The sequence below is a fragment of the Echeneis naucrates genome, chromosome 11, assembly GCF_900963305.1.
Source record: "Echeneis naucrates chromosome 11, fEcheNa1.1, whole genome shotgun sequence".
NCBI lineage: Eukaryota > Metazoa > Chordata > Actinopteri > Carangiformes > Echeneidae > Echeneis > Echeneis naucrates.
In genome coordinates this window covers 18,689,184-18,715,303 of record NC_042521.1, presented here as the reverse complement: position 1 = coordinate 18,715,303, position 26,120 = coordinate 18,689,184, and the positions used below count along the sequence as shown (strand labels likewise).

Below are 26,120 nucleotides of genomic sequence, written 5' to 3'. Positions count from 1 at the left end.
CTCCAAAGCAGTACACCTGTATTCTATAATAAAATGCAACACAGTTTTCTATTGACTCATCTTGACATATATAATGTAAATAAATAGAAATACAACAGAAGTTAGATGAATGTTAGCAGTTTATTGTTTAAATCACCTGACAAAATTGAACATTAAACCTCTTACTGAGTGCATTAATTTTACCGTAAAACTACTATAAAATGCTCACGAACGACTCATGTAAAGTTATCATATAAGGAAGGAAATTTTGGCTGGCGGCGTGATTATTGTCCAATACTGTTCACTTCAGGTAATTTTTTAGGAAGGCTTTCAATTGAATAATTAATTGAATATTATTATATATGAATATTATTGTAGGTGCAACGGTGGTGTTGGTGCCGCTGTATCATATATTACGGTTTGTGTTGTCAGGGAATGAAACATCCAACTAGGCACAATGAAGCCGCAGTGCTAGTGTAGATAGCGGGTGTCCATTGTTGTGATTCGTCCAGTAGGGTTGTTGTCGTCTTCGGGCTGTTAGTAACGAGCTAACTGTTGTTTCTGCGCTAACTGCTGAGCTCAAAAGAGTAAGCCGACTAGCTGCCTTGAGCACTTGCTCAAGCCCTGCAGCTGGGTTTGCCCCGTGGACATTAGCGTGTAGCCATTTAGCTGATCGGCTACTATGGAGTTCCCTTTTGATATTAACCAGTTGTTCTCCGAGAGGGTCACCATTTTAGACCACACTCTTGTTGCAGGACGTAAATCAGCAGGGAGGTAAGGAAAAAGATCAGATTCCTTCTGCTAGTGTTGTTAGCAATGTCAGATTGAAACAATTAGCATAAAGTACCTTGTCTGGATCCCCTTTTTAGAGTAAACGGTAAACTCCATTTAAATATTTGCGCATTGAAGACAGTACTGCCATGTAAATGTACACAAGGCAAAATGCTAATTACATTTTGTTGTGATGAAACCTCTGCTGGGTGTGTGTTCCCATATTCTGGCCCCTTCTCTTTGACAGTGGTGCCTAATTCAGCCACTCCTTTTTTTCTTTCTGTTTGGCTCCATCTTTGCAGGCCAGATCTTCAAGCCCTCATAACCACAGTTATTGATGAAATCGGAAGAGCCTCAGCTAAGGTGGGTATCTGCAGGTCTCGCTGGAGGTTTGTTTATCTGATCTTGTGTGTATATAATGTTTCTAATAACTGAGTCAGTGACCACAGAAAGGAGAAGCGGTGATGTGGATAAGGTCAGGAGAATGATGCTGGACCTCTACAGTGAAGCAGTCCAATGGCTCTGTTGTCCTGAGTGATGATATGCCATTATTTTAATGGGAGGCGCCTCTTCCTGGTTGACATGCCTCCATCAACAGGTCTCAAAGGGTCTGATAAGCTTCACAGTCAATATCCCTTAGCGCAACCAACATCAAAATCCCACATAAGGAAAGACAGTTCAGGTCTCTTAAATCTCTCACATTTCGTGAATTGTTAAATTGCTAAAGTGACAACAAAGAATGATGTTTAATTATGGTGTTGATTAGACACTGTTTTGGTAACTGTCCTTGTATTGGAAATGTTTCAACCATGCCCAATTGTAACCCCCAACTGTGGTAGCACTGTTTTCAACCTACTTAGTCATCAGCAGTGTGGTAACTTGTTCTCCACAGGCCCAACAGCTCACAGCACCTATAACCAGTGCCTCCAAACTGCAGTCCCAGAGGCATCAGGTCTACCTGCTTAAGGATGGAGAGAGAAATGGGTACATATAAAAATCTTCTCTTAGTTTTTACTCATTATACTGACACACACACAAAACTTCCCATTGTTTGTTTTGAACTGACCTGCTTGGCTCACCAATGTTGTGTCTGTACTGTAGTGTTGAGAGATTTAAGATGCTGTGTTTAATGCTTATGACTCATTATGAGTCACACAGAGAACAGAGTCTTACTCTCTGTAATTTATTTTGTACCTCTCTCCATCCCAACCAAACCCTCTGCCTCACCCTCTCTTTCTTACATACAGGGGACACGGTGTGGTTGTGGGATTTCTAAAGGTTGGCTGCAAGAAGTTATTTCTGCTTGTGAGTCACCTATTTTATAATGCTCTTCTCTCTTTTTTTAACATTTTCTTTTTTCAGGCCAGTTGTAATTCCACTTGCTTCACGGATGTCATATCTGTTTGACCTTCTTTTATCAGCTGTACAGGTGCCCTTGTGTTTCCTCCACAGGACCGGCAGGGTGTGCACATAGAGGCAGAGCCACTGTGTGTTTTGGATTTCTACATAGCAGAGAACGTGCAGCGGCATGGCTACGGATTGGAGCTGTTTGATTTCATGTTGCAGGTGAGTCATTCTTCTCTCAGGCGCAAATTAGTAGAGACCAATGCTGAAACAACATTTAAGAAAGCCAGTCAGCCACAATTTCATGACCACTCTTAATAAGGCTCTGTAAGATCTGTCAGTCACAGCTGACATTAAATGAGGGAGGAGTACTTCCTAGACAGGTGACGAGTTCATTACAGGGCTGAGACTCAAACATTCACACCTAGAGGCAGTATTGAGTCACCATTTAATCTGATGTGTAAGTAATTGAAATGTGGGAGAAGATGGAGGGGGAAGCACCTGGAGGTAACCCATACAGGTACAATATGCAAACTCCACACAGAAAGGCCCCATGCCTTGAATTTGAATCAATTAGGCCATCCTTTTAGCAACAATGAAACCTATTCACACAGCAATTCACCAACTGTGAGAAATTGTGAAAGTTACAATCTTTTTTAGTGATATTTCATCTCAAGTGTCATGTCCCACCAATCTTGGATGGTGAGATAGCTGTTATCTTTGACCTCCATGCTGAACAGGCATGGAGGTTTCATGAAACGTGCTTGTCTGCAACAATGGATTTCACAGTTTAATTGCTGAAACATGCAGCAGTAGTGTACAGCCTGCCATCCTTATCATTATTTCTCTCTCTCTCTCTCCATCTTAGCACAAGAACTTGGAGCCTGTGCTGATGGCTTATGACAGACCCTCAATCAAATTCCTTTCTTTCCTGGCGAAGCACTACTGCTTGACACAAAGTGTCCCACAGGTACAAGTCTTGACTTTTCCTAAGGTGACATAGAGAAAACGACGCATGTTTTAATCTATTAAGTGAAAACGGTCTTCCATGTGATTGTCAAGTGGGACTGCTCCACTTATTCCAGTTATATTTAGGCACAACGGCCTCCTTCTGATTGAGTCTGATTTCGGAAATAGCTCTTTAATAGGGTGTTTAAGATTAAATCATCAAGATGTACATATCAACATTACCTGCACAGTAGATATGAAAGAAAGTGAGGAGAGGCCCAGAGTGACTCTGTTTGTAAAATGAAATTAGATTGTATTGACGCTATATGGAAATTGCCCTTGTTATCATTTGATTTATTACCTCAGTGAGCATTTTCTTCCAAACATTGTTTCTTCTGGTTTCAAAAATTCAAAGTGGCTGACAAATCACAAACTGTAGATTTCAAAACAGCAGCTCCCAAACCAGTGGGCTAACAATTGGTGTGATCTTGCTGCCATGAAAAACTGACAAGTGAAAGATTCTACATCTCCACACAAGCTCTCTGGAGCTCAGGGACAATCAGAGTTTTGGTCTCTTAGTTCACAAAGAGTCTTCTCCCTGATGTCTTCGTTAGTCCTAGTTCAGATAGGACTAAACCAGTCTAATTGATCCAGATTCCTTGTCAGAATGATGGAGGTCACTGAGTTCTTGAGCTGTTAATGAACCAGCCCAGGTGTATACACATCAGAGGTGATACAGGGTAAGCTGAGCTAAACTTCAAGAGTGTTTAAATGCTTCTGTCAATATGCAATTTTAGTTAAAACTTTGTAATAAGTTAAAAAAAAAAAGTCAGTTTGGTCTGAATGCAATGTAAATGGATCATTTCTGCTTTTAGGGCCAATAAACAAATTCAGTTCAATCAGGAGAAGCATGTAAACATACTGGGAAGGACAATAGTTATTGATCTTTAAATAGCCATAAAATCAAGACAGTTTTTCATTCTGTTCATGAAAATCACATCTTTGTTACCTAAGTGGAAATGATTAACTCATTAAGAGTAACTGCATGAAGTTTCAAGTTTGCTGCAGATGGGTAAAAGGCAGAACTTTGGGCAATGCTATAACATTACATGCAGTTGAACTGAACTTTTTTAACAAACCTTTTGATTAATTCCATCCTGCTTTTGATTGCACTCTCACCAGGTCAACAATTTTGTAGTGTTCGAGGGTTTCTTCCCAAACAGAACAGGTAACTTTTTCACAACTCTGTTGCTGCTTCTATGATTTTCTTCTCTGTGATTACATGAGATATAGATGTGGGTTGGTGGGTTCCTGAACCTGTGATTGGTCAATATCCTTAGTGTTACTGCATCATCCCTAAATCTGGTTTATCTGCTGCATACTTTGGTTTTCCAGAGCAAGTCTATATACTTATGTGCAAATATGTACTTATATCAGTGATGTGATATGCTTTACATGACCCAGTTTCAAAGAGATCTCATCATGACAAATTCATCTTTTTGTTGTGGAGGCAATCAAACCATCGTCATTAGACAGATATAAGTCGAAAGGAAGGGGAGCTGACCCAACAGTACTGATCTGCTTTTACTCCAATTCCAAATTCTTTTCTTCACCAAACTTTCCCAGGCTCGCCCTCCTCTCCTCTGATGGATCAGGGGATGTGCAGCTATTTGTAAGGACTCTTCTCTTTTTATATCTCGTATGACCCCAGCATCTTGAACCCCTTCCTTTTCCCCTATGACTAGGTCTATGTATGATGCACTTATTTTCCTTCTCACAATTTTCCAGCCAGTTTCAATTCCTCTGTCCCATCACATGTATTTATCTACCTATATAGATAAAATATGTACCATGCATCATCATATCACATATTCAAACTTAATATCCCAGCTGACAGAATATCTACATTAAGGCATACCTTCTAGACCACCTAAAACCCCTATCACCTGACAGGAAGGATAATACCTGCCTGTACCTGTTTCCTGACCCCTACTGCATCCAAATGTCTGTCACTTTGTTAACAGTCAATTAAAAGTGCTTTGTATGACATTCTGTCATCAGTGAACCACATCGCTGTAATCATTCTACATAGTAAAACCATTGTTAAGAAGATTGGTAGCCTCTATACCAGTGTTTGCTGCAATCCATTTAATTGGATTGCAGGTAATAGGGAGAGCGCACAGCATCTGTCAGAACACAGCCAGTCCAAGGCCAGAAGAAAGCCCTCTTCATTTCATTCCCACCCTCTAATGTCAGCTGGGATTGACTACAGAGCCCTATTAGACTGGTCAGGAAATTGTAACAGAGCCAGTCCAAGGCCAGAGGTAACCACCACCTCTTGTTTGTCGCTATCTCTCCTAGTATTGTTACAACCATTTTTGCCCCAGCTGCAGTCCTGAGACTGGTCTCATCTTTTGAACTGGTTCAACCTGTTCAGCCACCTTCACTTTCATTCAGTGTCTGAATCTACCAGGTCCAAGCGAATGCGAAATGGACATAGATGTTAGGCATGTGGAGCTGTGACTTGTAATCACGATTATTTCTTCTATAACTCTATGGGGACTGACTCACTTCAATGTAGTGACTCACTGTAGTGAATCTTTCTTTCTTTTTTTTTTTTTTTTTACATTTACACTATCCCCAAATAATAACTCTTAGAGGGTTTTTTTCCTTGCTCTTTTTATTGGCCCTTTGGTTCCATTGTAGGTGACTTCATGCTGCTGTACTTGGTGAGGGCCTCCTATACCATTGGTGCTTATGGATATCTGGATATTCTCTAGGAATGTTAAATTGGATAGGTGCAGAGGTAGATTACAGATTATAAAATGGGGTGTAACATAAAATGGCGAATGCTTGAGACATGTTGGAAATGTATGACACATGGCTGGTGTGAGACTGTGGCTGCCAATCATTTTAACCCCAAATTCATTTAGGTACCAGGGTGAATGACATTAAGGGGTTGTAAAAAGTCAGAATGTGAATTCCACCCATCTGTGCCATTTCTGTTTCCCCAATTTTGTATTACCTGAAGGTTATAGATGGAGTCAGGCACTGCCAAACTGCCCACCCTAAACCTATGGATGACTTAATGGAGGCTACATCCATCTTTATTTCAGTCTATGGTTCAAACACCTCCATCTGAACCATAGGTTAAAAACCGGTTGAAACACCAGGAGCTGGTCTGGTCTAGGAGATATCGTTTCACAGATCTGCTCTGAGCTGTTAAAGACCTTAAAGACTATTATGTGAATGGTGTTTTAACTTTACCACAGGTTCTAGCCTTCACCACTAGATGATGCAGACAAAATAATGTTCACATATTATTTGTAGAAAACAGTGTGTAGGAAAAGTTCTATGTCTGTGTTCTGCGCTGAATTTGTTCTCCTCCACAGCTGCCCAGCTGAGAAAGGTTCCCCTAAAAAAGCAAGACGGAGAGATCAAACCTTATTCTTTAATGGAGAGAGAAGGTAAAGAGCTGCACAAACAGACATAAGTCAGGTACTTTTACCAGAGGAAGTACTCTTTTCTCAGTAACATTATCCAGGCTTTTATCTATTTTGTCAGTTATGTGGAGTCTTAATGAGACATAAATTAACAGCTCAGTGCCTGGAAAAATCTATTCATAATACAGGGTGTAATTTGACAGATGAATGTATTCCGTTACTAAATATGTGTGTGTTTACTCTGCAGTGATACGCCAGGAGCAGAGGGCCCTTCCCTGGCCATTTGCTCCTCCTCACACCCCCCAGCGGTCGGTATCCTCCCAGTGCTCCCACTCCTTGAGTGTGGGCTCATCCCCCAGCGGGGCACCACTTCGAGCCCTCAGGGACAACAGGGACAAGAGCCCGCAGTCCACTCTCGCGGAGCGCTGCAGGGCAAGACGCACCAGGTAGGAACCAGGTCACATCCAGTATTTCTGGCTCCAGGGGGTCACACTGTGATTAGTCTCATGCAAGTCTGGGATCCGTCAGTTTGTTTTTTGGTTTTGGGTGTATGATAGTCTCCATGTGTTTGCATTGCTAAAGGAGTGTCTAAATAACAGCTACAGACAAAGAGAGTGAGTGGATTACATCATTGTCAGGTTTTGATCTTTGAGCCCAAGTATATAATGCTAACCTTCGTTAAAAGCATTGAAGCCGGAGTCCAGACAAGCCTCACAGATTCATCAGTGGTACGCTCTGTGTTCTAATCAAGATGACACACTCTTAGGTATGATTCTAACATACGCCATAAACATGTTAAGGGGGATGTAATTTGTTTTGAAATGGACAAAATCATAATTGAAAATAAGATTTGATTCATGGCCCGAGCAAATGTTGATGTCAAACATCAAGTTGTTAGCCATATATAAAAGGTTTAAATCAGGTAGGCGAAGTACTGCAGAGTGTTCTTCTTTAGTATCACACTCTCAGTTAAATTCTTCTGGGTGTGTTTGTGAGATGGAGGTAAGCTCTGTGTGTTGTTTTGTGTGAAGAGGGGAAGGCAAAGCAAGTTTCTACATGTTGAGAAACAGTGTATAGAACCTGATGAAGGGGATGAGAGAACAAGGTGTTTTCTTAGGGTATCTGGTTGAATGATGAGTTCCTTCTTCTTCTTTCTTTGCTTTTTTTTTTTTTTTTTTTGTTAAAGGTCAAATGTTGAACTTTTGATTCCAAGAAAAAGCACTGATAAAATTGACATTGATTTTAAATTTCATGTCAGGATTGTCCTGAGCCAAAATAATTGAGGCTCACAATATTAATACAATAATTATGGAAATGTGGCATGTATAATATTAAATACTTAAATCAGTTTAATTTGTGCTAAGAGAGAAGACGCATTCATTCCTCTGTTCATCTTCTACTGCATATCTGTTTCTGGATTGTTGTTGTTTTTTTTTTTTTTTTTTGTTAAACCAGTCAAATGACCTTAAATAAATAATAATAATAATCCATGTTCGCATGGAATGTGGAATGTCTCTTCTCACACTTAACATATAAAGGTCAAGCTGAGGACTTCCTCCTCTTTTTCTTCAACCCCCTATTCTTTAGTCAATTGATGTTGTTTAGTTTATTTTCTCCTCTTTTATACATGAAGTGATGCTAATTATTATTTGCAACATTTATGGTGCCCTTATGTGAAATATTTATGATTTAACCTCTTGAGAGCCACATGTTTTGTTTCTGTATAGCTCTTTGTTTATCCTTTATAAATGTTTTATTTTAAAAATGTCATCAAATCTCCACATATTCAGAATCGACTGAACCTCCGTGAAGACTTCTCACTGTAATATGGGAAACTAGCAAAAAGCAACAGGAAAAAAAATGTGATATAGAATTTTTCTCAATAAAACACTAAAAAACTGTAGCACGGCAGCATAGTCATTAGGACTGTTGCCTCACAGCAAGAAGGTTGAAGGTTTGGTTCCTGTGTGAAGTTTGCATGTTTTCCTTGTGCTTGTCTTTGTGGTGGGGTGTACCTTGCCCTTGCCCAATGTGAGCTGGGATTGGCTCCAGCATCTCTATGACCCAGAAACAGATGAGCAGTAGAACATAAATGAAAACCATGGTAACCAAAGAAAAGTTGAACACAGAAAGTTCCACACATGTATTTGGGTTGCTCTCGAGCTGATTTGACGTTTCTATCATGATCTGCTCATTCTTTTGAGCAGTAATGATGGGAAAATCATCTATAAAGCTCTAAAGTAAATCAACTGTGGCAAAAAATCAAACTGAACCACATCACACAATAATTGGCCTTGCGACAGAGGGTTAAAAGAGCCAAACATTGCTCCTCGGTTCGTGACTTAGACATTTTGAAGTCATTTGTGAAGCTATGAATGATTATTCTGATTATGAAAATGTACCAGAATTAATGTATTTTGAGTGATTTTTTTATTTTTTTATTTTTTTTTTGGTTAAATAGATGATCAAATTGCAAGTGTGACATCATAGTATTCTGCACAATTACTTCTGGCTGTAAGACATAAACCTATCTTACAGTTACCTACATTATCCAAGGCTGAATCAAATCCTGAGCATGCAAAGTCTATGTCCACCTGTCCGGATGCATCTTGCCCTTGCTCAATGTCAGCAGGGAATGGTTCCAACCCTCCTGCAGCCCTACATGTATAAGCGGTATGGATAATGAAAAGCCTCTAATATACATGCATATTAGAAGATTTACATCCACAAGTGTCTTATTTGTCTGATGCCATGATAAATTCAAAATCCGCTTTCATCATTTCTCATCCAACATGTACAAACGTGTAAAGGGAGGGAATGCAACATGCAAAAATGAAAAGTGTCAAACCTGCCGCTGCATCAAAGTCAAATGTCACAAAGTGCTTTCTCAGTGCTGTTCTCATTGTTGAGCCATTGCAGTCAGGTGAAGTCAGAAGGTTCAGGGTTTAGAGGGACAAACAAATTAATTCACCCAGTGGTAGCCTCTTAATTGCCCCTGGCGTGCGTGCGTGCGTGCATGTTCAGGCACATTAACATTGGTCGTTAAGTGAGGCGAGTGGTCACACAGCATAGCAGAGGGCTGTCCTCAGCATTAAGTCCGCTCCATATGGCAGATGAATGCTACGTTCCTCTCATCAGTCGCTTATTTGTCTCTGCTTATTTGTCCTGCTTAGCCACAGCTTTCTAAGCACCACTTCTCTCCTTTTCTCTCTCTTTCTTACTGTCTTTCAATTTTTGTTCACCTGTTCACCCCATTGATCTTTCTCTCTTCCTGTTATGATTTCTCTGTCTCCTCATTTCACTATTAACACCAAATGCCCACGTAGTTCCCTCAATAGAGCTCAGCAAGGCTTCCCTTGACAGGCCTCAAACTGGCATCAAACTGGCATCATTGACTCTTACATTAAAGGACTGGGTGGTGTCTGAGCTTAATAGAGGCTTAAAAGACAACAGCTCTGTATTATCTGCTTGCCTTTTTTTTTTTTTTTTTAAGAATTCATTAAAATATGTGATACAAAACTGTAGATATAAGACTTCCTTTTGTCATGAATGTCATGCAGAAACAGTACCGTTAACCAAACAAAACAGTTTGGGTTAAGATAAGGCTGCACCTTATCTCCATTATTTGGCTTTTTATTTGCCATGTTTGATTTGATTGAAACACACTGTAAAATTCTTTCTGTTTTGTTTTTCTTTGTGTTTCATAATAATGTGCTTTTTTTTTTTTCTTTTGTTCCTGCTTTTCTCATCTAACTGTCTTCTGGCGTGCACGTCCATCCCTCACGCACTGCCGTCCTCTCTTCCTTTTTCCTCTTCTCTGTATTTTTTCTGTTTATTTCTCATCCTACTTGCTGGTAGTCAACAGGGTCTAGTTGCCAGACGCTGCCTGTACAGTCGGCATCTGGACAGCAGAGCTGTGGAACTGGATGCACACCTGCCAGGTGAGGTGACACTGATCTGAGTTTGAAAATAATTTTTGCCTATATGCTGGCAGACACTAACCTTGACAAAAACCTTGAGTTCCCGCAGAGTCTGGAGTCGTGTGACCCAGGTTGCCAACTTGCACTGATTAGTCATAATTATGGAGAGTGAAGATCTGACTGTGTGGTCTGATCCAACAGAGGGAATGCTGTAGCTCAAACTGTTGAAGATGTTCATGCTGGTTCTGACAGAAAGGAGCCAGAACACACAAAGTATCACAGTTTGTTTTGTAAGTGGCTGTGTAGCTGCATACCAGTCAGGGTATCCACTGCAACAATGATTCAGGAATGTTGAATTGCCTCCAGATTCCTCCAATCTCACCTACCCAACAGTAGTCAGGTGGTCATATTATGGCTTATCTGGGTACATTTATTTCCAAACCATCTTCGGTCTTCATTCTCACATGTTTCATTCCTCATGGATTACACATTATATTGGTTTTTAAAAAGAACCTGTGAGTGTGGGATACACATCCCCTCTCATTCCTCACTGCTATTTATCTGGCTCTAATTTGTAAGCACTTATTATTTTAAAACTAATCCTGATAGGGCCAGTGCTGAAGTGGTTGCATATTAAACAGCTATCAGATGATGAGATACTACTAATTATTATTATTATTATTATTATTATTATTATTATTATTATTATTATTATTATTATGTCAACTCCATTTAACAGTACTGTTTGGTGATATTTGTATGGCATTCAAAACATTGGAGACTCAGTCAGGTCTTTATTAGGAACTGCACACTAACTGTAGGCAGTTCCTCGGTTCGTTTTGTTCTGGATCCTGGACCAGATGTTGAAACCATTGATTTGATGATGATGACCATTGCTCTTTGACTTAAAGTGTGACAATGAAGGGTGAACATGGTCAACAATAACAGTCACCGGGATAATCACCAGGACCATTTGGTATTGAGACGCCAAGTGAGCCAAGAAAACATCCTCCAAACCACCACACTACCACCAGTCTGGACTTTTGACTCAAGACTCAAGAAGGTTGGGTCCATGGAACCAGACTCTGAACTTCTGACTTTATCTGCTGTCTCAGCAGAAATCTAGATTCATCAAACCGTATCTTCAACTGTCCTGGTTTGGTCATCGCGTTTCCACTGTTGCCTCAGGTTTCTGGTTTTGGTGATGAGAAGTGGAACCTGACGTGGTCTCTGTTGAAGTGAATCCACTCAAAGATTGGATGTGTTGAAGCTTACGTCCCCAGCGTAGTGGTACAGACTTCTGGTTATCTGACTGTAGTCTTCCTGTGAGTTCAAACAAGTCTGTCCAATCTCCTCTGACCTCAGTCATCTGGTTAAGACAGAGTTGCTGCTCTCTTCATTCTAAGTAAAAACTGTTGTGAGTGAAAATCCAGCAGCTTCAGAAACTCGGCACAGCAACAATCATGTCACAGTCAGTCAGTGAGTCACATCTGTCCTCATTAACCAAATCTCCTCACCTGGAGCTACAGGAAATTACACATTAAATTGCTGCCGCATGATTGGCTCATTAGATAACTACTGAATAAGCAGGTGGAGATGTATTTTGAATTAAATGCTCAGTATGTGTGTTGCCGTTATAGCCCAACAACTGTTTGCTTAGCCCACTGTTACAAGTCTAGGATAACACATAATTCTCTTCATGACAATGTATGATGTGAAGTGTAAATTATGAGACATGCTCGTTTTATAGTGAGCTGTCTTTTAAATTAGTCATCACAGTCACATGGTGCTTGATAGTATCCTGTGTTTCAGTAGGATCATTTTACTAAGGTGAACATGTTGGCATGTAAAGATGATGAATGCTGGTTCTGGTGTCCTCTGTCCCAAGGAGTACAGTACAGCCAGGCAGCTCTGTTTCCCTCCTTATTTGTTAGTACCTTGTGCTTCCTCAGGTATTACACCAGTGGGAGATCAGTCATACGGACTGGGATACACAGACACACACAGGTTGGCCAGTAATCACACACCTCGAAGCAGGTATTTACCCCACTGTACAAGACACCTGGACACTTAACTGTTCATAGTCAGGGAGGTTAAGCATGACAGAAGAACATGAGGAGCAAAATTAATCCACTGTGTTCATCATGTGATAACCACAAGCTAGATAGGCTGCCACAGGAGGAAACAAGCACCGACCAAAGTTCAATGTTCAGTTTTATGAGGCCCTGACATAAGACGCACATATGTTCTTGCTGACACCTGTGCATGTTACCTCATGAACTGGATCAAGCATCTGAAAAGATTATTTTTGTCCCCTTAAAATGACTTTAAAAGACCCTTTGTGCTTGTCTGCAACGTGCAACGTGTTTGATAGAATAAACACCCCCCTCCAGCTGCTGTCAGTCAAATAATGCCACGCCTCTGGCTGCTGTCGGTGAAACACATGTCCTCTGCCAATGAGCAGGAAATTTGGTCTCAATAACCAAAACCAGACCAAAATTTAACCACTGACAGGTGTTTTGTCACTCAAGACAGGAAAGTTGTGTGTGTCACCAGTCACATATGTCTACATTTGGGTAATTAGAATACAGATTCTTATTTTAATCTGTTTGGACCATTATCCATTGTCCTCTGAGCCTTTACTCTCCTTTCACCAGGTTTGTTCCTCTGTCGTCCAAGAAGGAAGGCATTTGCAGCCAAACTTCCTTAAACAGCAGAGACACACAGCCGGATACAGATGCCGAGGCCTACAGTGCTGATCAGCAGATTGGGGTGTTGGATAGTCTGCAGGGTCCAGCAGGAAGGACGCTGGTAAACCAGAGACCCCTCTTGGAGAAGGAGAGCGACAAAAGCCAGCAATCCTGGTCATGGACTGTGGGGCAGAACTGCTACACAGCCCAGTGGGTGAAGCAGAAGCAGGAATACAGGAGCACCCGACCTTGGTGACTCGGGGCTGATGCTAAGAGGCCTAATCTCATCCCTGGAAACATGCTCTTCCAGTTCTGTTTTGGCTGGGCTCAACATGAGTCACTCAGTTCATCAGAACCACATGACCAAACTGGAGTTAGGAAGCAAACATGGGGTAAGCTCATCAGACAGTAGCCAGCAGGGAAACCATTGGAGGGTTGTTCTGATGCATTTTATCTGGAGGACTAAAAGATCTGGAAGCTCAGGTTTTGGCTCCTCTTCTAGCTGCAGGTCTTAGTTTTACATCAGTTGAATAGCATAACTATAGGTTTAGTGGTTTTAATGACATCATATGCTGAGTGCCTTGATTAACAAAGTCTTAACATTCTCTGTCCATGAGGTCTCTCAGGAGACTTGTGATACACATCTGATAAGCTTTTAATAAGACCCAAAACTTTCCAACTGATCAGACTGATAAATGACAAAGTTCAGTCAGGTATGTAATTATTTACACAGCTTCAAGTGTGTGGTGTTTGTACCACTCATGTGGATGTGGTGGTGCAGATGGCCTCAGTTATTGCCCCTGGTGCTTGTATCGGTTAGTAACGCTTTAATATGCTTCAGTGCAGACACTGGCCTGTCGCCATGGAGCTGCTTGCTACCTCCCGAATGACTGGTGCCAGTGAAAGCTGCAGACTAATGAGGAATCCAAATTGTGCCTGTCTGTAGCCATTCAACATATTGTTCTTTCAATCCTGGGTTAACTGACCCGTTGGACCCACTCTCAAAAAAGAAGGACCTGCCACTGATCAGATGGTTCTTGTCCATCTACTCAAGCATTTTCAGACACTTGTGCTTAATATTATTGCTCTGTCAAGCTGGAGGAAACACACAGATGCTGGGAATGTGAATTTTGCTTCAAACCAGCATCAAAACAACAGAATGTGGCCCCAGTCATGGCAGACCAGTGGATTTGATACTTTATGGTGCCACTGATCCTGCTAAGCAGCGGGAGAAATGTGCAGGGCATGCTGGAATGTTTTATAGTGCATTTCTGTCAGTAATAAAGTTGGAAAGCAAGGCTTGAGAATTATTGAAGCTGTGTTGTAGTGTTTATTCCCTCAGATCAACACCCTGCTTTCCTTTGGCTGTGGCCCAGCATTTAGTGCTACTCTCAGCCCGGTGTTCCATATCTTAAGGTTTTACACATCAGGTCAGCTGAGCAAACTGTTGATTTAACATTGAAGTTAGATTTATTATTAGCTGTCCAGGCAAAGAGCTTAATTCTTAGTGTCTCGTAAGAGGCACATAGCAGTGAGAACGTGTAGACTCAACACCCCGCTGCAGTGAACAGAACACATATCTACCATATCTACCACCCCACCCAAAAAAAAAAAAAAAAACACAGAGTGACTCCACTGCAGAATCAACAAATACTTTGATAAAATAGGATTTTATTCACTTTCTCTTTAAAACTGGTAACTGTCTTATCCCATTCCTCTCCAGGTGAGACTGTTAGCATGTCAAAGAAATGGTGGTCAAAATATTCAAATACAAATAACCCTATACGTGGGAAGAGTGAGATTAGACGTGTGTTTCCATTTTCTCTTCACTTTTAACTCACTTAGCACTTTGACCTTTGCACAAAGAGCTGATTCTTGCTCAACAGGTTTTTCCTTTTCTGTCAGCAGAGGAAACTGAGGCTGAGCTCAATGGAGCGTGGGGACATTGAGTGCTCACGAGAAGGTTGGTCAGTGATCGACACAAGATCTGCATTGTTTGAGTCACATAGCGCGAGGAAAGAAAACCCCCTTGGCTCCGTTTTGTCAAACTCAATGTCTGAACTGACTTTACAAATAAAGTAAGAGTTTGACATCCTGAACAGCTTCTGGCATGATTAGTTTAAGGACTGGAAGCAGGAGCAAACAGCTAGCATGGCAGATGCCAAAGTGATAAAATTACAACAAACAAATCACATTACATGAGGAAACAGCAGCAGTTCATAGTTTTCTGCTCCGCTCAGATAGTGTTTCCATATTAAACACTAGTGTTATAATGAGGTGCCACTGCAGTGACTGTCTCCTTCCACTGACCACTCAAATTAACAGCTATGGTTGGTTTGCCGATTGAGGTTCCAAATTAGAATGGCGGTTAAAAACTGGATATATAGTCAAGAAGAAACTGCTTTTGCCTGTTTCCAGTCTTCAAGCTAAACTAGTCTAACCACATCCTGACTTGTAGGTTGGCAGTGAACACAGACAGGACGTCTTCATCTGAAGTGGACACTTAACTCATCAAATAATCCACTAATTTATTTGATTAGCATGTCTACATACAGAAACACACAAAATCTAAGGATCATCACAATTTTCTCCTGTTGTATTTTTCTTCATCCATTGAAGGCACTGAGCTTCATGACGTACAATCCTAAGGAAACCTATGACAGGAGACTGCAGAGTCCATCAACATCATCCAGGTGATTAGTCAGCCTCTTGAAGTAAAGCGAGGTAAATGTTGGACTGCAGGAAGCGGGGATAACAGTCTGTGTCCAGAAGTGAGTAGATGCGTTTCTGTGCGTGGGACAGAGAGGTGTGAGAGGGTGCCTGCAGCAGCTGGATGGTCAGGTCCCTGGTCTTGCTGTCCAGGTTCACCTACAACAAGACCACACAGTGACCGACTCAGCCACACTGAATAAGATTCTCAACAGGCTCCACATCAGACACAAACACCAGACGTATCAGAAAATTTGCATCTTTTATTTGTGTTGTTACTTAGCATGTAACTGGCAGTAGCTGACACAGTGCTTGTGTTCATACCAACTCTGTACTGACAAGGTTTCTGGTTTATTTACCCCGACCCATCCTCACAAGTTGATAGGATTGGCTCCTGAGGTGCCTCCCCAACTGTTTGAATCTGTTTGGACAAGCCTAATATTAGCATAAGCTGTTGGAAGATTTTTTATCACATTAGCCTTTTCCTGTCTGCCCTGGGGTCCTGCATTAACACTGATTCTCCATGAAGAAAACATCCGAACAAAAAGAAAGCAGTGTATGAGCAGAAAGCCACCAGGAATGATGGGAAATTACACCTACAGCGTACACCCAGTGAGGTAAGACCAATGACAACATAGTCTCCTGTATCTTCATCTCACCTTCTCAGGAGAAGACCCAGAAATTGGTGGAAACTTCATTCTATCAATTCAAAGCTATCTTATCATAGCCTATCCCAGTTCTGGAGCCACAGCGGCTCATTGCCTCCCCCAAAGCTATTCTTTCTGCCACTGAACAAAATTACTTGAAAATAAACAAAGGTTATTTTATTTAAATTCTATTTATTTTATTGCATTGTTATTTTGAAATTTAAATGTGGAAAAAAAAAAAGTTTTAATAATTTGTCATTTGAAATATGTGGTGGTGTTGCATTTCTGACCATGCCATTAATAACTTCAGCATGAATAGGTCCCAAAGAAATGCAACAATCTTTAGAACCAGAAGTCACATTAAACAAGTGGGGAACATGAACAATTAATAAGATATTGTTTTACCTCGTACCTTTTATCGTATATAACCTTTTTGTATATGCAGTATAAATATATCTGTAACTTCAGAAGTTGTGGATTGCAGTTTGTTAAAATTTTTATTTGGTTTAAGGGGGAGCAAAATTAAAATGGCTCTTTCCATAGTAGAGTTTGCAGACCCCTGACATAACCTAGCCTAATCTGTTAGCTATGTTTTCCTGGCTCAGGTTGACCTCCAGCACTGGAGCTCCCCCAACACTTTGGTCATCATTAACTGCAGACTAGTTGTGTTCATTCACCTAATGCCTGATACTAATTACAAACTATTACATCACAGTATTAGCCAATATTAGCTTGATGTTGGTGTGATTGCTGCGTCATTTTATGGTCAAACTTCATCAAATCCCTCTAACATTGGATTATGTGATCATAGTTGACTGGTGTATGTATTGCATTACTGAGGTTAGACTTTGATGGTAAACACAAGCTTCTGAAAACAGAAAGAGCTTCCAAAACATGCAGCAAAGGAGCAGATCTATCTGCAGAGTGAAGCTTTTAAAACAGCTGTCATGTACCTCTCTGGGGGCACCTGGCTGGATGTATGTGGAGTTGATTTCCTTGGCCCTCCGCTGCAGGCTGAAGTTGTTAGACGAGTGTCTGTACTGTTCACAGGCCAGATAGAACTGCAAATTCTCCTCACTGAACTCAGACCGCAGGAATGCTCCAAACACTGAAACACCAGCTAAGTGGAGGAAGAGGAAAGAGAAGAGGAGTAACAGATTGAGTGAGTCTTACCTCATCCTGCAACATCACATTACACATTACAAGAAACCCACATGCAAACAAATAATGTAAGCCATCCCTCAGTATATACAGAATAAAGAAATAAGAGATAACTGTGTTACAGGATCATTGTTACATCTCAGCTCATTTTAGATGCAACTCGAAACTGCTGATACCACATGTATGCACAACATGTCACAGATCACATATGTCACCTACAGAAGACAGAGCTCTAAATTAGCACAGCACTGTTAAGGAGGCCCAGGCAAAGAGGTGGGGTTAGTCATCAGGTGCTTTCCTTTGGCTCAGCCCCAAATAAAACTAATCTGAATGTCACCGACATCAGCAATGAGTTGTTCATGTCCCAGCACGTCACTTCATATTCATTAAAATCTTTATATGACTATGGTTGTCCCTACTGTCAAGCATTGTCCCACCCACAGCGCGATCTGATTGGTTACACGCAGAGCTATGGCATGGTAACAGCTGATTAGCAGTGAAAACTGCATGCCCGTGCTCACACACACACGGTGGAGAGGAGACGGTTCGGAGAGCAGACATATGTTTCGAACATGGATGTATAAAGAGAACTGGATACCGCGTCAGAAGCGGGGCCCCTTCATTCCTACGGATGTTGGTTAGTGGCGCATGATGCCAAAAAGTTCCACTTCCGGGTGTCATGACGTCAAAATACCCGGATCTCCCTAATCAGTTATATTGAAATTTTGGAAAACCTTATTTACTGTAGAAAACTTTAGAGAGCTATTTATTTGTTTAAGTTTTAATTTAAACTCATAAGACATGCTGCTGAGCCTGGGAGCTCCCTGTACTTTTTGTTAGAATTTTAAAACAAAGATGTCTATCGTCTAAGATAACTAAACATATGCTAAAAGGCATGAAAATGAAGTTCATTCAAAACTTTAAAGCCAATATTTTCCCTTTGACTGCAAATTAATATTGGCACCAAATATCAGTTATCGGCCTCCTTCACTACTAATAATCAGTATCAGTATCGGCCCTGAACAAACCATATCGTTCTATCTCTGGTAGTGGTATTAGTAATAGTAGTGTAGATGTAATCCACTGCTGGAAACAGTCCATGACTAAAGAGAATATATCCCTGTGTTTTAGGCAAATTACTGAACCTTTTTTTTTTTTTTTTTAATGGACCTAATTCATTGTCATGAAGAATTCAGAAATGCTACAGTCAGAAACCTTGTGGTCATTTTACTACACACAAAGCCAGTTAATAATGGGCAAGCTTTTATAACAGGTCTACCTGGTGGTTCTGCTAAGGTGCTTGTGGTCAGAGTGTGTCACTGAAAAATGGGACTTTATACAAAGTTACAGCTAATAAGACTCAGTGACAGGACACTGAGTCTTATGAGACACTGAGTTTTGTTACTGCTGTGTGGTCCTTTCAGATTCTTGTGTATTTCACCAGAGACGATGGGACAATAACAGCAATAACAGTGACTGGGACTTTAAATTTAACAGCACTTCAGGTTTATTTTTAAAGTCCTAAAAGAATAGTCCTTAATGTTGTGGAGGGAGATAGATAAAAAAAATATATGTAATTTTACAATATATAAATATATATAACAACTCCACCCCAACTTCTATTTGTTCAGGTCCCTTGACTCTTCAACACTCTGCCCAGTGGTCTCAGCCAGGCAAATTCACTCATCCACTCATTTTCAACCGCTTATCTGTTTCTGGATGGCAGGGGGTGCTGGAGACAATTCTAGCCTACACTCTGGGTGAGGGCTAGGTACATGCTGGACAGGTCTTTGTACTGTGGGTGTAACCAGAGTACCCAGAGTGAACCTCTGAAGGCATGGGGAGTACATGCAAACTTCACATAGAAATGCCCTAGGCCTGAGAATCAAACCCACAACCTTTTTGCTGTGAGGCAACAGTGCTAACCACCATTCCATGGCTAACCCAAATCCTCTTCTAAAGGCTCCCTTCTATTCTTTAGCCTTCTTTTAATGCTGTTTTATTGCCTGATTGTGTTTTGTTTTTTTTTTTGGGGGGGGGAGATGTGTTGTGACGTGTAGCATGGAGGAAAGGTGACCTGAGACATTGTTGATTTGTGTCTTAACCTTTGACTCAGTAGATCATGTCACCCTAGAGTCAGAAATCAACACTAGTGTCAGTGCTGCTTGTAATAAACCTGGAGCTTCCTCTCATCATACAGTCTCTGTCTTACTTAAATCTAAATAGATGTTTCCTGTGACCAACACATTCAGTGAATGAAATATTTCATACATGCAAAATGCTGATTGGCCAGTACTCACGTTTTATGAATGCAACTAGCCTAGCAACTCAGAGGAACCTCCTCTGGCATACCTGAGTGACGTCACTGAAATAGTTGAGACAATAATTTTGGCTAAGTACCAGTTTCCCGATTCGCCCTTCTGAAAAAGGATTGTGTCACAACAGTAAAGCAAGACAGTCCCATTCAAAGGTTCCTTGAAATCTAAAAACCAGGGGCCCTAAATCTAAAGCTTTTCATGGAAAAAAAAACCAAAATCTCAAATTCAGACCAAGCTGTTTTATTTTAGGTTGAGTTTTCACAGCCTACAACACCTATGGAGGGCCACACCTTTGAGGACCAGCTCCCTGCAGGATGCTGCCCCTGAAATGGGACACAGCTTCTCTATGACCCGCCTTCTAAAATGTCTACACTTTGACTCACGCAAGGCTGAACAAATAAATGGAAGCTTGGAGGGTACAAAAATCAGATTCACCTAAAAAAGCTGAATAAATGCAGGTAACAGTGAGCAGTAACATCAAGTACATTATGAGCGCCTCATTCTCTGCCATACTAAATATGCTACAGTGCTGTCTTATATTATCAAAGGGTTCACAATCAGGCCCAGGGTCCTGTACCTTTAAGCAGGATTTGAATTCATGGCAGGAAATTCGTCTTAAACCAGAGCTACTAAAAAGCTGGATCACTTCTTCCCAGGGTAAATCACCATGGCAACTTAAGAAGAGCGGCTAACTTTCTCCAGAGCATGTTATGTTGGAGATTGAGATCACTGAGTATAAAATCAATTTACATTATTCTTCTTAAAAGAAAAAAATAATAATAATAACCTTGTCAGAGGATCCTCAGTAGCACGAGAGTTTCCTGAGACCAGCAAAACCTTTTTGGTCCCCACGCAGAGGAGTTTCTCTATGAGAAATGTATATTGACCAGAGGGACTAGACTGAGATCCATCTATCAACTCTTAGAGATGTACCAGTCCAGGATAGTCAGAGGAGCACTGACACGCCACAGATTGTCTGTCATTGGACATCAGCTCTGGAGAGGACTTGATGCAGAGACCTAAACAAGAACACTGCAGGTCATCCACAAAGTCCCACAGATAATGAAGGGGTTTCTTGTTTCCCAGAACACTTTAGAGTAGAGGACTCCAACTCCAGTCCTGGAGAGCTACTGTCCTGCATGTTTTAGATGTTTCCTGCTCCAACACACTGATTCAAATGAGCGGCTCTTTATCAGAACTCAGCAGAGCTGATCATTTGAATCAGGTGTTATAAGTTATGATATAGATGGATAGATAACCTGGAGAAATGTTAAATATTAAGTGAGAGATTATTAAGGTGACTAAGCCATGGGAAGTAAATAAGCGGAAATATTAACAAACATTAACATCGTGCAGTATATACTAATAGGTATCAGGTTAATGAAGGTGCAGCAGTGATACACTTTATTGCAGAGTAAATCACAATAACAGTGGTCATGATCAGAGAGCGGGTTAACATTAAAACCATTTGACAACTTCAATGTACTACATGAATTTAGGGGAATACAGTTGTGATTTTTTTGTCAGATGTGTCTACATGATGGGTGAGTTAGATACTAGAAATTTTTGCAAATTTAGACGGCCTGCTTTTTTTCCCCCCAGTAGTCCTGTCATTTGGAAGCTGCATTCTATAGAAGTCTGTAAAAGCTGTTTTGCTTTCATCTTTTATTATGTTCTTAAATTCCTAAAACTTGTTGACAATTACTGTATAATCTTCATTAATGAAATAAGCCACTCTGATGTGTCCATATTTTCTATTGGTCCACCCCTTTTACGTGCACGCATTGACAAATAGACAGGAAGGGTTAGAGTTGGATTAGCATCATGATGATGATCATGTGCCTCAATCACTTATCGTGATTAAGAATGTTAAGGTTAGCAAAGCCAGATCACTGTAACATCTCCTGGAAATATTAATATGTACAGTATAATATGTTTGGTACAGGCCCCTGGACTAATTTTGTTGATATGGGTGACAACATTAGTAAGTCACAAGGCGCTGGAGCAGAGCAGAGGGCACCAACAGCAACACACGGGGGATTGAGCAATCACTGCAGGTGTATTTCAACCATTATGCTTGTTAATGTCAGACTGGTCACCCATCCTCCAGTCTCTGCCACAGCATTGAGTTACAAGTCCTGTTGTTTACTACTTAGTCTAGTCATAGAAACAGCAGGAGGTTTCTGGACAATTCCATGGTCCCTACTTTGTGGGAACAGTTTGGGGATGGCCCCTTCCTGTTCCAACATGACTGCACACCAGTGCACAAAGCGAGGTCCATAAAGACATGGATGAGAGAGTTTGGTGTGGATGAACTTGACTGGCCTGCAAAGAGTCCTGACCTCAACCCGATAGAATGGAGCGGAGACTGAATGCCAGGCCTTCTCATCCAACATCAGTGTGTGGCTTCACAAATGCGCTTTTGGAAGAATGGTCAAAAATTCCCCTAAACACACCTAAACCTTGTGGAAAGCCTTCCCAGAAGAGTTGAAGCTGTTATAGCTGAAAAGGGTGGACAGACGTCATATTAACCCGATGGATTAAGAATGGGATGTCAATTAAATTAATCTGCAAGTCAAGGCAGGTGAGAGAATACTTTTGGCAATATAGTGTATGTGGGAGACCAGGGTACAATTCCTGTAGAAACTCCCTCTGCCACTAAATTTAGGTTACACCTCTGCTTATCCAGAATCATCAAAATTTGAATTACTTGATGTTCAAGCCAAATTTAAAGAAAATCTCTCTAGGATTTATTAAGATTTCATGCTCACGCCCCCAGTGCTGAGGCATTCCTAACCACATCAAATGCACAAACTGACCAGTGAAGCATCTGTGTCTGGAGAGCCTTGGTGTCAGGAGGCAGCAGGACTTACTTTGGCTGGCCAGTAAGGTGTCCAGGGACTCAGCCCATCTCTCCAGCTCTTCTTGACTGATCTTCCTCTTACTGTGACCCAACTGACTCCACTGATGCATGAAATGCAGGCGAGACCTCCTGTCTTTAGCGCTGTGGACCAGGACCAAAGACAGTACCAACAGACATCATCACATCTCAGAGCCAGTGACACAAGATGTCATCATAAAATGATTTAACACTGACTTATCATCGCATGGAGTTAATTTATGTTTGACTAAAACGTGTGAACATTTACTGTTCTGGTATTTAATGTGAGATAATAAAGGGTGTGATTCTCACCTGTCTTTGTGTTCTGCATTGGAAAGGTTGGTGTTTGAGGAATGAGGACTCTGAAACAGAAACAAGAAATCAGCTCTGAAATCCCTCCAGGTATCCCTGTGACAGACCTGATTAATGCACATCATTCAGAACACCCATTTGAGGGTTTGTAAATCTTCCTGCTCTGTGAGATGAGTGGTTTGGACCATTGAAAGATTAGTGTAGAAACATAATGCCCACCTGCCCAAAGAGACTCTTGAGGTGCAGTTTAGCAGCTGAGAGCTTGTGGCTGTGTAAGTGCCTGTGGTGGGATCTGAAGGGGTTGGAGGAGGAGGAAGGAGACTGGGATGGCTCCTCTCTCTCCACATTCTCAGTGCTGCCCTTGGCGGCTGGAGCCAGCTGGCTGTCACTGTAGGCCCTGCAGCCCTCACTGATGAGGCACACACGCAGGTGGCTCTTGTCCAATTTGCCCTGCTTTCCAAGCTCACTCAGGTTCTCTGTGCTGAAGCTGTGCTCCCTGGTCACTGGTCTGTGCTCGGTGGCACTTGCTCTGGGCTCATGGATGATAGGAGTGGGGCCAGCTGACTTACTGTGTACATCACCTTCGACCAAGTGAGGTGTGTAGGATCCAGACTCTCTGTTCTCCTCATAATCTGTCTTCTTCAATGCCACCCGCCTCCAGGGAAGGAAATCGAGATCCAGGAGGGATCCCTCTGAGCTGAACCTACGCATGCTGGCCAGATGAGCAGTAATAAAGAAATTTAGGAAAAGAAGGTGCTGCAAAAATTACAAGACCAGAAATGACAGTTAAGGGGAGATCAAAGATACAGTGGTGCACAGCCTGCTGAATAAATAAATGGAAGGTTGAAACTTTCTTCTGAGACTTTGTTCAATGTTGACATGCATGCATCACATAATTTTTGCAGTGGTGGTCTTATAGTGAATCCACCTCAAAGTTGGACATACTGTTGACACTGATATTTGTCTGCTCAGCGCAGTGTCAGCCATGTCAACATGCAACAGAGTATCACAGGAGTGTGTGTGTATGTGTGTGCATATGTATGCTTTTCCAACATCTGGTGGATGTATGGCATGAGAAACTCAAGATCTACTCATGATGGAATGCATATAAATATATACACATTGTTGGCATTGTCCATCAATCTTTACTCAATAATTCAGAATGAAAAAGTGAAGGGACAAAGTTTCAAAACTTTTGCAAATCAAAAACCAGTAACTGAATACAAAAGTCTTCAGACCAACAATTGAGGGCTCCCCCCCCCCCCAGCAAGAGGTCCAACTTCAGTTTTCTTGAGTCTCAGACCGCTTGGGTTTTTCTCAGTCTTCCTGTCAGATTCTCTTAGACTCAAACTGAACAGGAAAAGACTTTGACCTATTTTTAAGGTCTCTCCACAGATGACTTGTGGGTTCTTAGTCCCATTAGAAATGGTCAGAAACTTATTCTAAAGACTCTCCAGTCCTGTTTTGGAAGTTTGCTTGAGGTCATTGTGTAGCTGAGAAGAGAACTGTCACTTCAGTCTCAGGTCTGTGGACTTGGATCAAAGGCAGGTGGCATCATCTTTCTGTGATCCCTGTATCCTGCCTCATATCTGATCAGTCTCACTGTTCATCTCCTCTCTCACCCTAGTCCCCGTCACCTGGTGCCTCAGTTCATCTGGACACCAGCTATAGAGGAATCTAGTTCTAGAATGTTTAATCTTAGCCATATATTAGTGGTCTAAAGACAGTCCAATGGACCTGAGCTGCAGGTGACCTGGGGGTCTGACACAGGTGGACTCTGGAGGCACAGCAAAGAGTCTGGAAACTTTGGCAAATGAGCAGTTTAAATGTTTGATTTTTAATAAATCTTGCCTTATAAATTACTAAGAGTGTGTTGAAGGCCACCATTAAATGAAATATACACAATAAATGGTTAAGCCACGAGGACTAAATCACAAATTAATCACTTAGAGAAAAACTTGTATCTAGTAACTATGAATGCACGTTTCAGATCAGAATTAATGAGAAATGAGGACATTTTCTAACAATTGTAGCCTCTTTAACTCTGCGGAGAACAAACAAAAATGTATAAAAAATTTATGAAATTTTGTGCGAAGTCGAAATTTGATAACCCTTTAGTTGACCGCTTTCTCAATAATAAAGTGCCAAGTGCTATCTGCTTTTTCATCACGTTAACTTAACTTTTAATATTTTGCCAGCATAATTTCTCTTTCATATACGTTGACTGGAAGCGTGAAAAGCGTTTCACGATCTTCATTATCAAACTGTACTACGAAGTGTCACTAACTGCTCCCACTCTTCCACTAAACAGTCCTACATCCAGCCTACCTTTGCTTAACTCCGCGATGAAAACAGCAGCAGCTGACATTTGGACTCTTTGGGACTCCAAGTCCCAGCGCTGTGCTGCTTAATTAACTCCAGTGTGTGTTTACCTTTTTGGCAAGCGGTTACGCTTGCAGATCGCTCCCTTTCTCAAGATCTTGCCAGCAGCATGAGCATGACGTGAAGACCGAGTCCAGAGTTCCAGCAAAATCAAGACAAAGTTCCCAGGAGAGAAGACCAACCTGCGCCTCTCCAGATCTGCTCTGGGCTCAGGCAGCCGCGCCTCAGAGCTCCCTGCTCCTACGAAGCGTTGGTGTGCGCACAAATCAATTCAAAGACGGCCAAGACCGATGTGCATCAGGAAAAGTCCCACATAACTACCCTTGTGACAATTGGGAGTTTTCTAATGGGCCTTTTCCTGCTGCCACACCTTGACTTCTGTCTCAACTTGTCCGTCTGACTGACTCTCGTCTCACATACACGCACACACACACTAAAGTTTACATGAGAAAGCGCTCAGTGTGAGCGTGTTATCAGTAACAGTAGCACATCAATAGATTCAATTAAAAATATTATTGCAGCAAGTTACACTTCTACTACTGCTAACACTTATTGGATAATATGAATAACAAGAAAAAGAATAACAGCAGTCGGACCAGTAGTTAGTGGTGATCT

At 41.4% G+C, this 26,120-nt stretch overlaps 2 protein-coding genes across 10 annotated transcripts; one reads left to right on the top strand and one right to left on the bottom strand.

The window, feature by feature from the left end:
- The first annotated feature begins 422 nt into the window (after nt 1-422).
- On the top strand, nt 423-15,470 carry atat1 (alpha tubulin acetyltransferase 1). 6 transcript variants are annotated; one of them, XR_003841250.1, is made up of 13 exons: nt 423-753; nt 1,053-1,113; nt 1,643-1,734; nt 1,998-2,055; nt 2,203-2,316; nt 2,963-3,064; nt 4,225-4,270; nt 6,435-6,509; nt 6,733-6,931; nt 10,344-10,426; nt 12,358-12,442; nt 13,063-13,487; nt 13,937-15,470. XR_003841250.1 is itself a non-coding variant. In XM_029514209.1 (13 exons), the coding sequence occupies exons 1-12, from the start codon at nt 662-664 to the stop codon at nt 12,422-12,424; spliced, it is 1,035 nt and encodes a 344-aa protein (XP_029370069.1). In that variant the 5' UTR covers nt 423-661; the 3' UTR covers nt 12,425-12,442; nt 13,063-13,195. The 6 variants fall into 6 exon arrangements, 5 of the variants coding, with proteins under 5 accessions (XP_029370069.1, XP_029370066.1, XP_029370067.1 ...); XM_029514209.1 differs by lacking the exon at nt 13,937-15,470 and adding an exon at nt 4,669-4,714 and having other exon boundaries at nt 13,063-13,195; XM_029514206.1 differs by having other exon boundaries at nt 13,063-14,669.
- LOC115050993 (regulator of G-protein signaling rgs-7) lies at nt 14,753-26,120 on the bottom strand. Of its 4 annotated transcripts, none has more exons than XM_029514212.1 (6): nt 25,452-26,120; nt 23,343-23,835; nt 23,124-23,173; nt 22,804-22,934; nt 17,405-17,571; nt 14,753-15,963 (listed from the first exon to the last, which is right to left on the bottom strand). In XM_029514212.1, the coding sequence occupies exons 2-6, from the start codon at nt 23,832-23,834 to the stop codon at nt 15,793-15,795; spliced, it is 1,011 nt and encodes a 336-aa protein (XP_029370072.1). In that variant the 5' UTR covers nt 23,835; nt 25,452-26,120; the 3' UTR covers nt 14,753-15,792. The 4 variants fall into 4 exon arrangements, with proteins under 4 accessions (XP_029370072.1, XP_029370074.1, XP_029370071.1 ...); XM_029514214.1 differs by having other exon boundaries at nt 25,688-26,120; XM_029514211.1 differs by having other exon boundaries at nt 25,556-26,118.